The sequence below is a fragment of the Bubalus bubalis genome, chromosome 3 (assembly GCF_019923935.1).
Source record: "Bubalus bubalis isolate 160015118507 breed Murrah chromosome 3, NDDB_SH_1, whole genome shotgun sequence".
In the NCBI taxonomy this organism is placed as follows: domain Eukaryota; kingdom Metazoa; phylum Chordata; class Mammalia; order Artiodactyla; family Bovidae; genus Bubalus; species Bubalus bubalis.
Window position 1 is genome coordinate 110,553,085 of NC_059159.1, and position 13,861 is coordinate 110,566,945.

Genomic DNA, 13,861 nt, shown 5'->3' on the forward strand with positions numbered 1-13,861 from the left:
GGCGCAGACTCAGTTGGGCCTGCGTTTTGTGTTCTTCCCAGGTCGAGCAGCTCAGGTGATGAGGTGTTTTGGCGGGCGCCAATGCTGCGACTTATCGCCTCCCCCGCCACTCGGTTATCTGGGTGTAAAACCGGCGCACCTTCTCAGGCAGATATTGACCTTCCAGACCCCCAAGAAGTTTTAGTTAGCAAAGAAGCCTGCTTACAGTTTTATAGATAGTGTCTCTCTGGGGCTGCGATTGCCCCTTTACGGCTCTGGCTGCCTGTCACCGGAGGGGGAAGGTCTGCAGCCGGCTACCTCTGTTCAGTCCTTTGTTCTGTGCGCGGGCCTGGCGGTGTCTTAGGTTAGGGCTGGCTTTTCGCGTGGTAGATATCCCACAGTCTGGTTTGCTAGCCCAAATTATTTCGCTCAGATAGCGCTCAGGACATTCGGCCCGATTCTTACTCTAAGGGACACAGCCCGTGCCGCACTTCCCTGCCCAGCCCCCGCTTGCTAATGCCGTGTGCAGGCGTCTGCGCTGCTTCTCCGCTGGGGGAGTTCCCGTAGGGGCTCACAATCCGCGATTTTTAATTGTTTATTTTTTTTTTTTCCCCTCCTTTTATGTGCCCTCTGTGCTTCCAAAGCTCGGCACAGATTCGGCAGTGAGAGGGTTTCCTGGTGTTTGGAAACTTCTCTCTTTTTAAGACTCCCTTCCCGGGACGGAACTCCGTCCCTCCCTCTTTTGTCTCTTTTTTTGTCTTTTATATTTTTTTCCTACCTCCTTTCGAAGAGTTGGGCTGCTTTTCTGGGTGCCTGATGTCCTCTGCCGGCATTCAGAAGTTGTTTTGTGGAATTTACTCGACGTTTAAATGCTCTTTTGATGAATTTGTGGGGGAGAAAGTGTTCTCCCCGTCCTACTCCTCCGCCATCTTGGCTCCTCCCCCTCCTCCCTTTCTTTTTTTAAAAGAAAATTTTTTTCTTCAGAACTCTTATTCTAAATGTTCGATTTCCTAGACTGAGCATATTTTTCTTATCTTTTCATCCTTGACTTTCATCTTTCTTTCCTGAGAAGTTCTCTTCTAATTTAACCTTCTGTTGATTTCCATATTTCATTTTTTAGTATTTTTTCTTTTGGAGAGTTCTGTTCTCTGATTTCCACAGCATTCTGTCTTTTTTTTTTTTTTTTGTAGATATGATATCTTCTTTTATTTCTCTGAGATTGTTAATCAATTTTTTTTTAATCAAGCTTCCTCCTGATGCTACCGATTGGCTGTTTCCTCCAACATTTCTTTCCAGATTCTTTCTTCCTTTCCCTCTCCCCTTTTTTTATGGTAGCTTTCCACCAGTGTCCATTGAACCTTAAATGTACAGTAGTATTTGCGTGTGATGCTCTAAGATGTTGATTGAAAAAGATGGGGTCACACTGGTTGCCTGGTAAGCTTCATTATAGGGTGAAGAGTGAAGGCAGTGAATAGCCATTTTAAGTGTGGATCCTAAATGTCATTGTGAGGACATCTTTCTTCTAGAGCCATTTATCTTCTCTAGAAAGAAGTCCTTCAGTCCTGCCACAACTGGTGGAAGTAGTACATGTGACATTTTGGGGAAGATGACCATGGGTCCCAGAGTCAGCCACCTGTCTACTTAAGCCTCTTCCTTTCAGCCTGTGCCTCACCTTGTCCTTTTGGGCTTATATTCTCTAAATACTATCCAATTTCTGCAAAGAGTAAATCTCTTTTGCAAGGAACTGCTGATTTCAACAGGAAAGAGTCCTGCCAAGGTTTAATCATCTGTATACACACTTTCAGCCAATTCCCTGTTAACAACCACATGCTTCTCTCTTTTTCCAAGTTGCCTCCAGGTTTTTATTCATGTTTTTTTCTTCTGTGAAGATGTTAAAATATTTCCTCTGCTCATGTCACCTCTCTTCTCATGGGTTAATAAATGTTACACTCCATTACATTTTTTTAGTGGAAATCTCCTGAGGAAGAGCGCTAGATACATGTGATCAATCTGCCAGTTTGAACTACATAGCTGGCTAAATAATTTTATCCTGTAATTTCTAGGAAAAAAATGTATTTATTCCTTCCCAATAAAGCTTGCATATCGATAAACAATCCTAAAAAGTCAGGAATTAGTATCACATTTTATAAATTCTGCAACATAGAACCTTGTGAAGCTAGGAAATCAAAAGTTCTAACATTTTTGAAATATGAATACTTTTGCCATTTACCTTAATTACATATCATGTCGAGATGGCATTTCTTTAAGTAAAAACATCTTAAAATTGAAAACCAAAATTCCATCTTCATGTGTATATGCCATGTGACTTTTCTGGGCACAGGCAATTCATGGTTTTTGTGATTTATTTTTAGAGGAGAACACTAAAGAATGGAACAACCACAGCTTGTTACTTTGGAACAATTCACACTGACTCATCACTGCTTCTTGCGGAAATTACAGGTGAGGAGATAAAAAGATGATTTACGGGCACATGAAGCAGACAGGCGGACCATGATGGCAGGGACTTATACTTGTGAGCAGTCCTGCTTTTTAACTGCTAGAATTTGAGCACTGCACGTCTTGCAAGTGATTAGGTATTTGTGTATTACAGTGGCCCTTGAACTTTTTCTATTGTTTAAGTAATTTGATTATTTACTTTTTGTTTTTGGTTGTAGGATGATGTAAATAGGTCTGTATTAATTTAGGGCTTTTTGGAGCAGATTTACTAATTCTAGCAATGACCACAGTTTATTCTAATCAACAGATAGTTCTTGGCTGTTGGCTACACTCAGGGCACTGTGCTAGATGCTGGGAATGAACACAGTAAAATGGAAAATAGTCTCTGCCCTTGAGGAACCAGATAGGATTAACTGATTAATAGGTACACACATTGATTAATGGTCTTCCTTCATGGCTTAGTGGTAAAGAATTGGCCTGCCAATGCAGGAGAGGTAGATTCGATCCCTGGGTCGGGAAGATCCCCTGGAGAAGGAAATGGCAACCCACTCCAGTTATCCTGCCTGGGAAATCCCATAGACAGAAGTCTGGTGGGCTACAGACCATGGGGTCACAAAAAAGTCAGACACAACTTAGTGACTAAACAACAACATAGATTAGTAACTTCAGTAACAGCTGTAGTGTTCTTACTATATGTCTGGTATTGTGCAAAGCACTCTACACGGATTAATTCAGTTTAGCTGTAAATAGCCTTCTGGGACAGTTATTCATGTCCCTGTGTTACAGATGGATAAACTGATGCTCAGAGAAGGTATGCAACATGCCCAAGTCACACAGCTAGTCAGCAGAGCTGAGACTGGATTTAGACTGATGATTCCAAAACTTGTACCCAGCACATTGCCCACCACATAGCAGGTGCTCAGTAAATACTACTGACTGATGTGCTGACACTACTGTTTGCAGGCCAAGGTAGTGTAAGCCAAGGACCTCAAGTGTGACACTGAAAGTGAGTATTGTGAATTTTGGAGGAGACAGAATGAAGCCAGAATTGGATCATCTGGAAAGATTTCATTGAAGGGACCTTTAAACTGGACTTTCAAGGGAGACAAGGAGAGAGGAAAATGCCTTTAAGACAGGAGAAGTGACATGAGGGTATGGGTATGGGGTCAGGAATGTCCATAGAGGATTCAGGAAGCAGGGGACAGAGGAGTTGAACTAAAGGGAAGGATTCATTGCATGGTGGGATGGAAGAAGTTGGGCTGAGGGGATGATTCAGACTGTGGAGTGATTCAGATATGCATCAAAGACTCAAAAAAGGTTTTGAGCCAGATACGGTATGTGATGAAGGTGGTGATTTAAGGAAGAGTAATCTAATGGCCAGGTATTACAATGAATTACAGGGGAATGAAAGATGTAGAAAGACTTCTGAAAGACTCTTATGACAGAGGTAGAGATATTAAAATAATGAACACTGCCTCATGTAGCATCAACTTTCTAACTGAAATAGAATTCCTCTAGCACCTCTGATAAGCATTAGGTTCTTCAGTGCTGAGAACTTCTAGTAGGATTAAGCAAAATTCCCCACAGGTAACAATATTGGCAGTGGAAACAGTGAGCGACTTTATTTTCTTAGGCTCCAAAATCACTGCAGATGGTGACTGCAGCCATGAAATTAAAAGACACTTGCTTCTTGGAAGAAAAGCTATGACAAACCTAGACAGCATATTAAACAGCAGAGACATTACTTTGCCAACAAAGGTCTGTCTAGTCAAAGCTATGGTTTTTCTAGTAGTCATGTACGGATGTGAGAGTTGGACTATAAAGAAAACTGAGCACCAAAGAATTGATACTTTTGAACTGTGGTGTTGGAGAAGACTCTTGAGAGTCCCTTGGACTGCAATGAGATACAACCAGTCCATCCTAAAGGAAATCAGTCCTGAATATTCATTGAAAGGACTGATGCTGAAGCTCTAATACTTTGGCCACATGATGCGAAGAACTGACTCATTAGAAAAGACCCTGATGCTGGGAAAGATTGAGGGCAGGAGGAGAAGGGGATGACAGAGGATGAGATAGTTGGATGGCATCACTGACTCGATGAACATGAGTTTGAGCAAGTTCTGGGAGTGGTAATGGACAAGGAGGCCTGGCATGCTGCAGTCCATGGGGTCGCAAAGAGTCGGACACAACTGAGTGACTGAACTGAACAATACTGGCACTGCTACAGTTAAGAATAGTGACAGTATCTTTTCTAAACCCTATGTGCCAGACACTTTATATACATTATTGGGTATATTCCTCATAACCTTGCACATAGAAGAGGACATTGCACACATCTGAGTTTAGACCTTTAGCAAATAATATCCTTCGTCCTGGGTGTAAAGAGATATTTTACATCAGGTGCCAATGGGAGAATCTTTACTACTTACAGAATTAACTGGCTTTTTAAAAAAATTGTTCTTAAATGGTATGATGATCTTTTATACCCTCACTTATGTTTTCATAATGATTTTAATTTAAAATGTTTTTAAAGGGCCCAGGAAAGTATATTTTAGGAAAGAAACATGACTTGAAATTGTTTCTGTGTTTCTCACAGAAAAATTTGGGCAGCGGGCATTTGTGGGCAAAGTTTGCATGGATTTGAATGAGACTGTTCCAGAATACAAAGAAACCACGGAGGAATCAATCAAGGAAACAGAGAGGTATGTTTGTCTTGATTTATCTTATAGATGGAGTTACAGATGGAGAGAAGAAACCCCTTTAACTCAGGCAGAATGTGAACATATGTTGCTGACTAGGTTTGTCTAACTTTTATGAAATTGACCTGATCCTTAGGAAAATGTTGCATGTCAATACTATTTTTGTATGTCAAGTTATATTTGAAAGCCTCTGGGTACGTACTATATTTCAGGAAAAGCAAATCCCTTTTTAAAATGAAGGATTTTTTAAAAAGTGAATGATTTGCCTACTTCATTACAGATCTGGGCTTCTCCTGTAGGTTAAACTTGTGTTGAGTGTCTGTGGCCTGCTCATTAAATTACTTTTGGTTATAGGTCATCCTATTGCTTGAGATCATGAGCTTTTGTTATATTCTTTTTATTTTACATGGGGATATGCTACTAATGCCATAGGTACTTTTTCTACTTTATTTATTGGCTGTGATAGGTCTTCGTTGCTACACTTGGGCCCTCTGGAGTTGTGGCGAGTGAGAGCTACTCTTTGTTGTAGTGTGCAGGCTTTTTATTCTGGTGGCCTCTCTAGTTTTAGAGCATGGGTTCTAGGGCATGCAGGCTTCAGGAGTTGTGGCTCCCATGCTCTAGAGCACAGGCTCAAGAACTGTGGTGCACAGGCTTAGTTGCTTTGCAGCTTGTGGGATCCTGCTCCCCAGATCAGGAATTGAACCTGTGCCTCCTGCATTGACATACAGACTCACCACCACTGAGCCACCAGGGAAGCCCTTTTTCCTACATTTCTTTAACGGCTTTCTCAGGGTACCTTGAGGCTTTCACAAGGAACTGTGTTGTATGACACTCAACATCCAAGAAATACAGAAGGAAATTCTTTAGCTTTATACCTTCCTTAAGACCAAATGTATCCTGATGCAAAGTTTGAGAAGTCCAACTTTTCTCCACTCCCCAGGCCTCCACCTTAAGCGTGTCCTCTGAAAACAGTGGTTTAGAGGTTCCTATGTGCCCACAGAGAGAAGGAAGCACACATTTTCCCCTTAGCATTTGGCCATATGCTCAACTTTTCTAGGAATCCGTGTTTGTGGGAATGTGCTGTGTGCTAAGTTGCTTCAGTTGTGTCCAACTCTTTGCGACCCTATGGACTATAGCCCTCTAGGCTCCTCTGTCCATGGGATTCCCCAGGCAAGAGTACTAGAGTGGATTGCCATTTCCTTCTCCAGGGGATCCTCCCAATCTAGGGATCGAACCCAGGTCTCCTATATCTCCTGTGCTGGCAGGCAGGTTCTTTACCACTAGCGCCATCTGGGAGGCCCTGTTTGTGGGAATAGTGAATCCTAATTCACATTTTATTACTAAACAAAGTAACACCAGAAGGCAGGAGGCTATAATTCATAAATATTTCCAGCCAAGGCAGAAATAGTCATTTCATAGGCCATGTAGATACCATCAGCCCCGCTGATATAATTGGTAAGATCACCACCCCTGTCACTACCTGCTTCACGACCATGTCTGGCCTAGTCCTTCTGCTTTACTCCAACATCCATGCCCAGCAGGACCTGGCCTTTGAAAATAAAGGATGCTACTGGATTGTGTGGGCAAGCAGCTTCTACCTTAGGGAAACTGAAAGTGCAGAGCCCGTGGCTTCTAGACACCTCCAGGTACATAGGACCCCACGACTCTAATGTCCATGGAACATAAACATATGGCGATGTTCCCTGAAACAGAGCTTAATGTATCTGAATGCCTTGAGAGCTGCAGGAATACGTGTGAACAGCCCAGCTGATGGTAGATGATAAAATTGTATTTCCCTGTGATTTTGTACTCCATCTCCTGGACTACACATGAGAGAACAAAGTAATTACTACTTGTTAATCCTTAATTAGTGGTGGTGAAACATATTCAGCATTAGAAATGTTTATATTAAAATTAGGGCAAATGTAAGGATCATGTTTTTATCCTTTTAAAAAATTTATTTGAGAAATGCCTAAATTTTCTAATGTTACATTTGTTGTTTTCTTTCAGATTTGTGTCAGAAATGCTCCAGAGGAATGTAAGTAAACTTGGTCCTAGCTCACTTTTGGATTGTCTTTGTGTTGACTAGAGGATTTGTTGGTTTTGGTAGAGGTTAGTCTGTATGGTTAGTTTATTTTATGCACACAAAAGTATTTTCCTAAAACCTTAAATTGTTTTCATGGGGAACCCATCAACTCAGCTTAGTAAGGTCAGGCTTTTTTTTTTACTTTTTTCAGTGGTCTTCCCTCCCTCTCCTCTGAGACCTTCTAATTTCATAGGATGGGTCTCTGGGAAGTGGGAGAGGGCTTCATTGATGTAGACAGGTTGGTGGCCACTAGATGTTGTGGTGTGGATTGTTAGCTATATCACCATTGGCTCTGGCCTCTTGTACCCCCGATCGGGTCTGAAACACAAGTGGTGTCCAGCCGAGATGCCCCCGCCAGACTGCCTTGGTCCATAGATGTTTGGCATGTCATGTAAAGGGCCCAGCCAGGCACCCCCTTCACAGCGCCCTGATGTTGTGAGCCTGTGGAGGCAGCGCTGGCTTCTGTCCCAGCCCCCCAGCAGGCTGGTCTCTGGCTCTACTGGGCAATCTCTTAGATGGCAAACCAGACTCTTCCCTCACCATTTTTTAAGGTCTGATTGGAAACCATAGGATACCTCAGTATTTCATTCAGTCTAATCCTGGGAGACCTAGATGCAACTTAATGGATCCTTAGCCTCACCACTGCCCTAAGATGTAGAAAGGGGAACAGACCACCACCCCATTTTCAGTTTCCCCAGCACTCTCCTTTGAAACGTCTCCTCTGCCTCCTGATTCTCTTCATAAAAGCCACTCAGTCTGAACTTTCATGTGTCTTGCATTTGAGATGGGGTCTTCTTCCATTGAACTTGGTGGTCCAGAAATACCCTTCCTTGTCTTCAACCATGAGCCATTTCCATGAAACCCATCCACTACTCTTGGAATGAAGGACTATTCCCAGAGATGAAGATATAAAATCATGTTGTGGTATGAAATGCATTTTGGGGTGTGCTACACATTCAGATATCATAGTTTCTTTACCAAGTGTTTTTGCTGATTTCCAGTATTCTCGAGTGCAGCCCATAGTGACACCACGTTTTCCCCTTTCCTGCTCTGAGACTTTGTTGTGTGAACTCGGAAACCTCGCGAAGGCCTGTGATTTGCACATTCAGGTGGGCATTTTTCTCCGGTTCGTGCTATGTCTAGATTTCTCTGTACTCTGAATTCCGGCAGTACTTTCATAATCTCCAAGTCTTCTACTGTGGAAGAGGTAGGTTTCCCCTCTTTCCTCTTTTAGTTCTTTTGACTGGCAATTAGCATGACATAAGACAGATTCACAAGAGAAAACAAAATTTATTACATGCGCACAGGAAATCCACATAAGTATCAGGATTCCAAAGACAGTAAGGCAAGGTGAGATAGATAGATAGAACTATATATATATATATATATAGTTCTAGACTAAGAAGAAAGTAGGGGTCTCAGGCTTCAAGCAGAAATAAGGCACTGAAAATAAGAAGTTACTATTTGGTAAGCAAATATGTGCGGAACCATTTTGAGCAAGTGGACTTTGCTAGGTTCCCCCTGTCTACATACCTAGTACCTTACTATAGTTATCTCTGATAATAGCTCTTTCCTGGGACCGGCTTCCTATCTTAAGTAGGTGGTAAGGAGGAAGTTCAAAGCTTCTTCTGAGTCTTTTGGGCCTTGATTAGTTTTTAGCTCAAAATAATCTACATCCAGAGTGGCACACTTTGGGGGCAGCCTGCCCTTAGCCTCATAAGATCTCCTCAAGATATAGCAACATAGGATGTAAGGTTCCTTAGAGACATTACCTAAATCTAGCTTGCTATCTATCTAAGAAACCTGAAGGTTCCTTTTGCCCTAAGTCATCTCCAATCTGGCTGCCAGAGATGAGGACATCTTAAGTAACCAGGCAGGATTAATGACAAACTGGTTACCTGCTCTCCATAGGATACATCTAATGCGTTTCTTTCCTGCTTCTCTTTTGATACTTTCTCAGTGTTCTAATCCTTCCTTTTTGGAGGAACCATCTATTATTTGAAAAGCAGAAAGAACCTAATTTCCACCTTACAAAAATGGATTTAAAAGCCCTTTTGTTCCAAGCTTCTTAATTTAAAGTCAGGAACAAAAAAAAGTATATCTTACTTTGTCATTAAGTGGTTGCAATTTAGGAATAAAACACTTTCTAAAGCTTCCAGCTGGGTTAAAATTGGGAGTTGGGAGCTTTCCTCCTCCAATCAAGCTACATTACATACTGCACTAAAATTTTTCCTCTTAAGAGTTGACTATCCAAAAACAAAGGGCATGTCAGGGAAAGGCAACACATTGATCCTTTATCATTTCATAGGATGGAGGATTATTAAGATTTATCTTGTTAGGGTTCATTAACTATTTTTGTCTTTCCCCATTTCTTTTTTTTGGTGGTCTGTGATATTTGAAATTTTTTATTCAATCCCACACAATTGTAGGGAAGGAAAAAATTATCCTTTACATTTTTAGGGCCGCTGGCTGGGCCTGAAAACTAAACTGACATAGATGGATTAACAGGAGAAAAGCATACAAACTTATATAAGTTTTATATGGTACAAGAGCCTCATTAGGAAACACAATGAAACATAGCTGAGTGTTTTTATGTTAGGTATGGTGACAAGTGTACAGTCCTGGAGGAGCAGGATGGGTTAAGGAGTATGAAGCAAGCATAGTAAACGGGGAAAACTTAGCAAGGCCTGGTTCTTCTTGGTTTCCTTTGTCTTCAGAGATAAGGGTACTCCTTTCCTTTAGGTATAGGGTGGGAACCTCTCATACAAGAGTTTTATGGCCTGTTTCAGGAACAAAGGGGTGAAGGTAAGATCAGAGTGAACCATCCTACTTTTACCATTTTCTCAAATTTCTTCGGCTTAAAATATTCAGTATTCCAAGGTGTCATATTTTGGGTTAGTGTGTCCTGAACCCTGTAAACACACAGAAGAATCAAGTATTTACTTGCTGGAGGTGTATATACATGTATATGTGCGTATTTACTCAAATTTATCAAAATGACACAAACCATCTGGTTTTCCTTTCCTCTCTTCCAACGTCCATGCCCATTTCTCAGTGGTCTGGATTTCCTCAAGGCAGGGAGAGAGCTCATTCTTCAGATGGAACATTCTGTTTTCAGTCCATTGTTATTTTTTATTTATTTGGCTATTCATACTCTACCTCTGGGAGGAAGGGAAGTGGCATTGCCATTTCTGGAAGTAGTATTGAGTTATTTCTTATAACATATACTATACTCATCACTGGTTGGTCAGAAGTGATTTTTGTTTTAGGTGAGGGGTCGGTATGGTGACACCTCGTGTCTCAAAAACACTTTATACCATCTCAGGTTTTGTGGTTCCCTGGAGAAAGGACAGTGTTAGGGCCAGGACTTGCTTGTTTTGCTTGTATGTGCATTCTTATACGCTCTTTCTTGATGATGTCAGGACTGTTTGTCTCTTATTTTCAAGCTATTTCCTGAAGAAGAACTCATTCTGGAAGCTGACAAAGGGGACAGAATGGGAGCAGGGTCCCAGAGCCCAAACCCTGCTTCATTCTGTATGGCAACTCGATTATACCTTTTAAATATTGAATATCTATGAATTTTTATAAGAAAACACATTAAAAGCTAAAAGAATTTAGAAAATCACTCATCTTGCCCAACACTTTTATTTGCAAGATGAGAAAATGGAGGTGGAAAGAAAACAACTGACTTACCCTAAGACACATATGTAGGGTCAGAACCCGGGCTAAAATTCAACTTTTTAATTCATATTTCAGCTTTTTTATAGTAAACCATGCTCTATCATTTTGATGGCCAATGAACTCTTTTCTTAAATGGCCAACACCAGAAAAGGCAGGTAACTTATGAATAGCTAGGCTCCTGACTCTCTTCAATTAGTATTTTTTATTTTTACTTATTCTTGCTGTAGTTTGAAATTTGAAAAGACTGTTAGAAAACATTACATGGGTTAGGGTGAGAATAGTACATGTTCATATAGGTATATATTCATAGTTTCATTGTCATATATATACTAAGAATTGTTTTAAATAAAATACATGAACCATCCGTTATTTTATATAGGAAGGTAGACACCATCCACATCATTTGGGGGTAGGAAGTATAATTTCTAATGGTATTTTACATTAAGAAACTGAAAATGTTATTTCTTTTCTTGTAGAGCCATATAAGTGAAACTCGTGATGAAGTTAAAGCTGTGAAAAACTTATACCCTGGTTATAAAAACTACACAGATGTATATGATAAAAACAATCTTCTGACAAATAAGGTAAATTGCACATCATGATACAATCTATATGAAGTAGGGCGTATTTATCTAGATTTTAAAATCTCAGTAGAATCTTCAGAATCCTGTAACATGCATTTCCAAATAAAAGTACACAGTGCACGTGTGCCTGTGTGCACACAATTAAAAATGGGCCTGGCATTTCATCCCTAATGAATAAATTATTACATTTATTGCTAAATAAATCTAAAAACTTCTTTGAGGGTGGGAATGTCATTTGGTCCAAGGACATTTTTGTCAGTATCCATTAGAATGTGAATGTGTTTCTCTTTGAGTTAGCAAATGTATTTCTGAAGATCCATTCTGTAAGGAACATGAGTAGGGATGTTAATTACATATGAAAGTTAAAAAATGGCTATCAGTAGGGAATTGTTTAGATTATAGAACATAGGTAATTAGAATTTTATCCAGCATTCACAAAGAATGAGGTATACAAACTTACAAGAAAGAGTGTTTGTAGAAATATTGTTTGATGTATGTTTGTACATGTGTGGGTATATGCTCACTTAGCAAACACTGCCTGGAAGACAGACGCTGCATGTTAAAAGTGATCCTTCCTGAGGAAGAAAGCAGAGGACTTTTGACATTTTTAAACACTCTAAGACTGCTTTTTTAAAGAAATGAGTATGTATTATATTTATAATTAAACAATTTTAAGTTAATTAAAATTAATATGAGTGAGGACAGATCTCATTACAGCAATATATCCCCTGGCCTTGGCCTTTAACGAAATGTATGAACTGCATGGAAAGTTTAATTATTATGGCAAATGAATTCTTAGGGAGTATGTGAACAGACATCTGAATATGATTGGTTTCAAAGGTTAATATTCTGCATAGATCTTGTTTATGCTACATCGTAATTTTCACCCTACTCTACATCTATTTCCATATGATTAATAAATTAGCCTTCAATTTGCATGTTAATTTTATTTGCACAGAGGTTGGAAAGATTTTATTTTAATGATAATTCTGTGGTCATTGAACCATGCTCCCCAAAGAAGAAAGCTATTTAAATACAGGTTTTATACTGACAGAAAAAGAATTTTGCAAGAGTAAAATCTTATTCAGGAAAACCCACAAATATTATCAGGATTAAACATTAAGAGAAGTCTCACATGTGTGCAGTGCCTGCCTTCTTGAATCAATTTTACCAGCTAAATACCTGGTTGTGAGTGAGGACTAACTTTAGCACTTTGAAGTGGTAGACTCCACCTGGAATGCTCTTCTCTCCAGACAGTGATGGCACATGGCTGCTACCTTTCTGAAGAAGAACTGGATGTATTCAGGGAACGAGGAGCGTCCATCTCGCATTGTCCCAATTCTAACTTATCGTAAGTAGGCAATTATGGATTGGTAGATTATGAACGTTTGGATTGCAGAGCAGCAGCCAGATATCTTTTGTTTTCTGTCACTCCTCCAGTATCTCTCTTCTGTAGTTATGTTCGATTGGGATGTGAACTAGATAGAATGATGCCTGTCTGTACTACACTAAGGAGACTGAGAGCGCTTAAAAAGAGGCGATTTTTTACAGAGTATACATTTGAGGAGCACCACATCTCTTAAAATTTCTGAGTTTGCACAAAACAGAACAATAGGAAACAGAATTCAAAACCAATAGCACTGAGAATTTAGAGCTAAGGATGGAAAGAGTGCATATGCCAACCAGGTATTCTAGAGAGAGGATACTGACCTCCCATTACTTTGTGTTGTACAAACTACCAGAAATGGTGCAGTGCTACCAGAAGCTGTCACCCTTTGGTAGATGTCATGCTGCTGTACCTGACGAGATGCATTTAGGAGGGACCCTGTCCTACTGTTAATTCCCCAGGATGGAGAACACTTTATTTACAACTTTTTTTAACCTTTTGAAAAGTTATAGATGCATAAGGGAATCAGATGAAAGTTGCCTGTATCTTCACGGAAGAAACCCCACAGACATGAAAATGCTGCATCTAATTTTTGGGAATTCATGGATCCCATAATGCCAACCCATGAATGCTAGGCTAAGAGTTCCTGTTCCAGGATTTCATATAGAAAGGATCTCTCATTTCTGGTGTTAGTTGACCCAGAACAGAGCGAGAGGCAGGTTGCGGTGGATCATTAATATATTCATTCAATAAATTTCTTAGTTTCTGTTAGATTTTCATTTTTTTGAGGATTACTTTATATCCTTCCTCATTTTGAGTTCTTGCAGAAGCAGAACATGGCATAAGGATTTATGCGCAAGTAATTTATTTGGAAGGTGATCTCAGAAAGCACCTTTAGTGGGGAGAGACAGAGAAGGAAAGGAAGTCAGTAAAGAGCACACTACCAAGCAGGTTATCACCAGAGGCTTCTGGAATTTAATCCTCCTGG

General features: G+C 40.2%; 1 protein-coding gene and 1 long non-coding RNA gene across 3 annotated transcripts in view; one reads left to right on the top strand and one right to left on the bottom strand.

Annotated features, from left to right (window-relative positions):
• The window catches only part of GDA (guanine deaminase), a 254,581-nt gene that overhangs the window by 217,717 nt on the left and 23,003 nt on the right, over positions 1 to 13,861 (top strand). For both annotated transcript variants that reach the window (XM_044939952.2, XM_025281610.3), the window contains exons 4-9: positions 2,352 to 2,439; positions 5,033 to 5,138; positions 7,146 to 7,173; positions 8,223 to 8,330; positions 11,379 to 11,486; positions 12,740 to 12,837. In XM_044939952.2, the coding sequence (XP_044795887.1) occupies positions 2,352 to 2,439; positions 5,033 to 5,138; positions 7,146 to 7,173; positions 8,223 to 8,330; positions 11,379 to 11,486; positions 12,740 to 12,837 (536 nt within the window). The remainder of the gene's footprint in view (positions 1 to 2,351; positions 2,440 to 5,032; positions 5,139 to 7,145; positions 7,174 to 8,222; positions 8,331 to 11,378; positions 11,487 to 12,739; positions 12,838 to 13,861) is intronic.
• Positions 9,740 to 13,861, bottom strand: part of LOC123332844 — a 116,440-nt gene continuing 112,318 nt past the window's right edge. The window contains exon 4 of the long non-coding RNA XR_006549940.2: positions 9,740 to 10,133. This is a non-coding gene — a long non-coding RNA (uncharacterized LOC123332844). The remainder of the gene's footprint in view (positions 10,134 to 13,861) is intronic.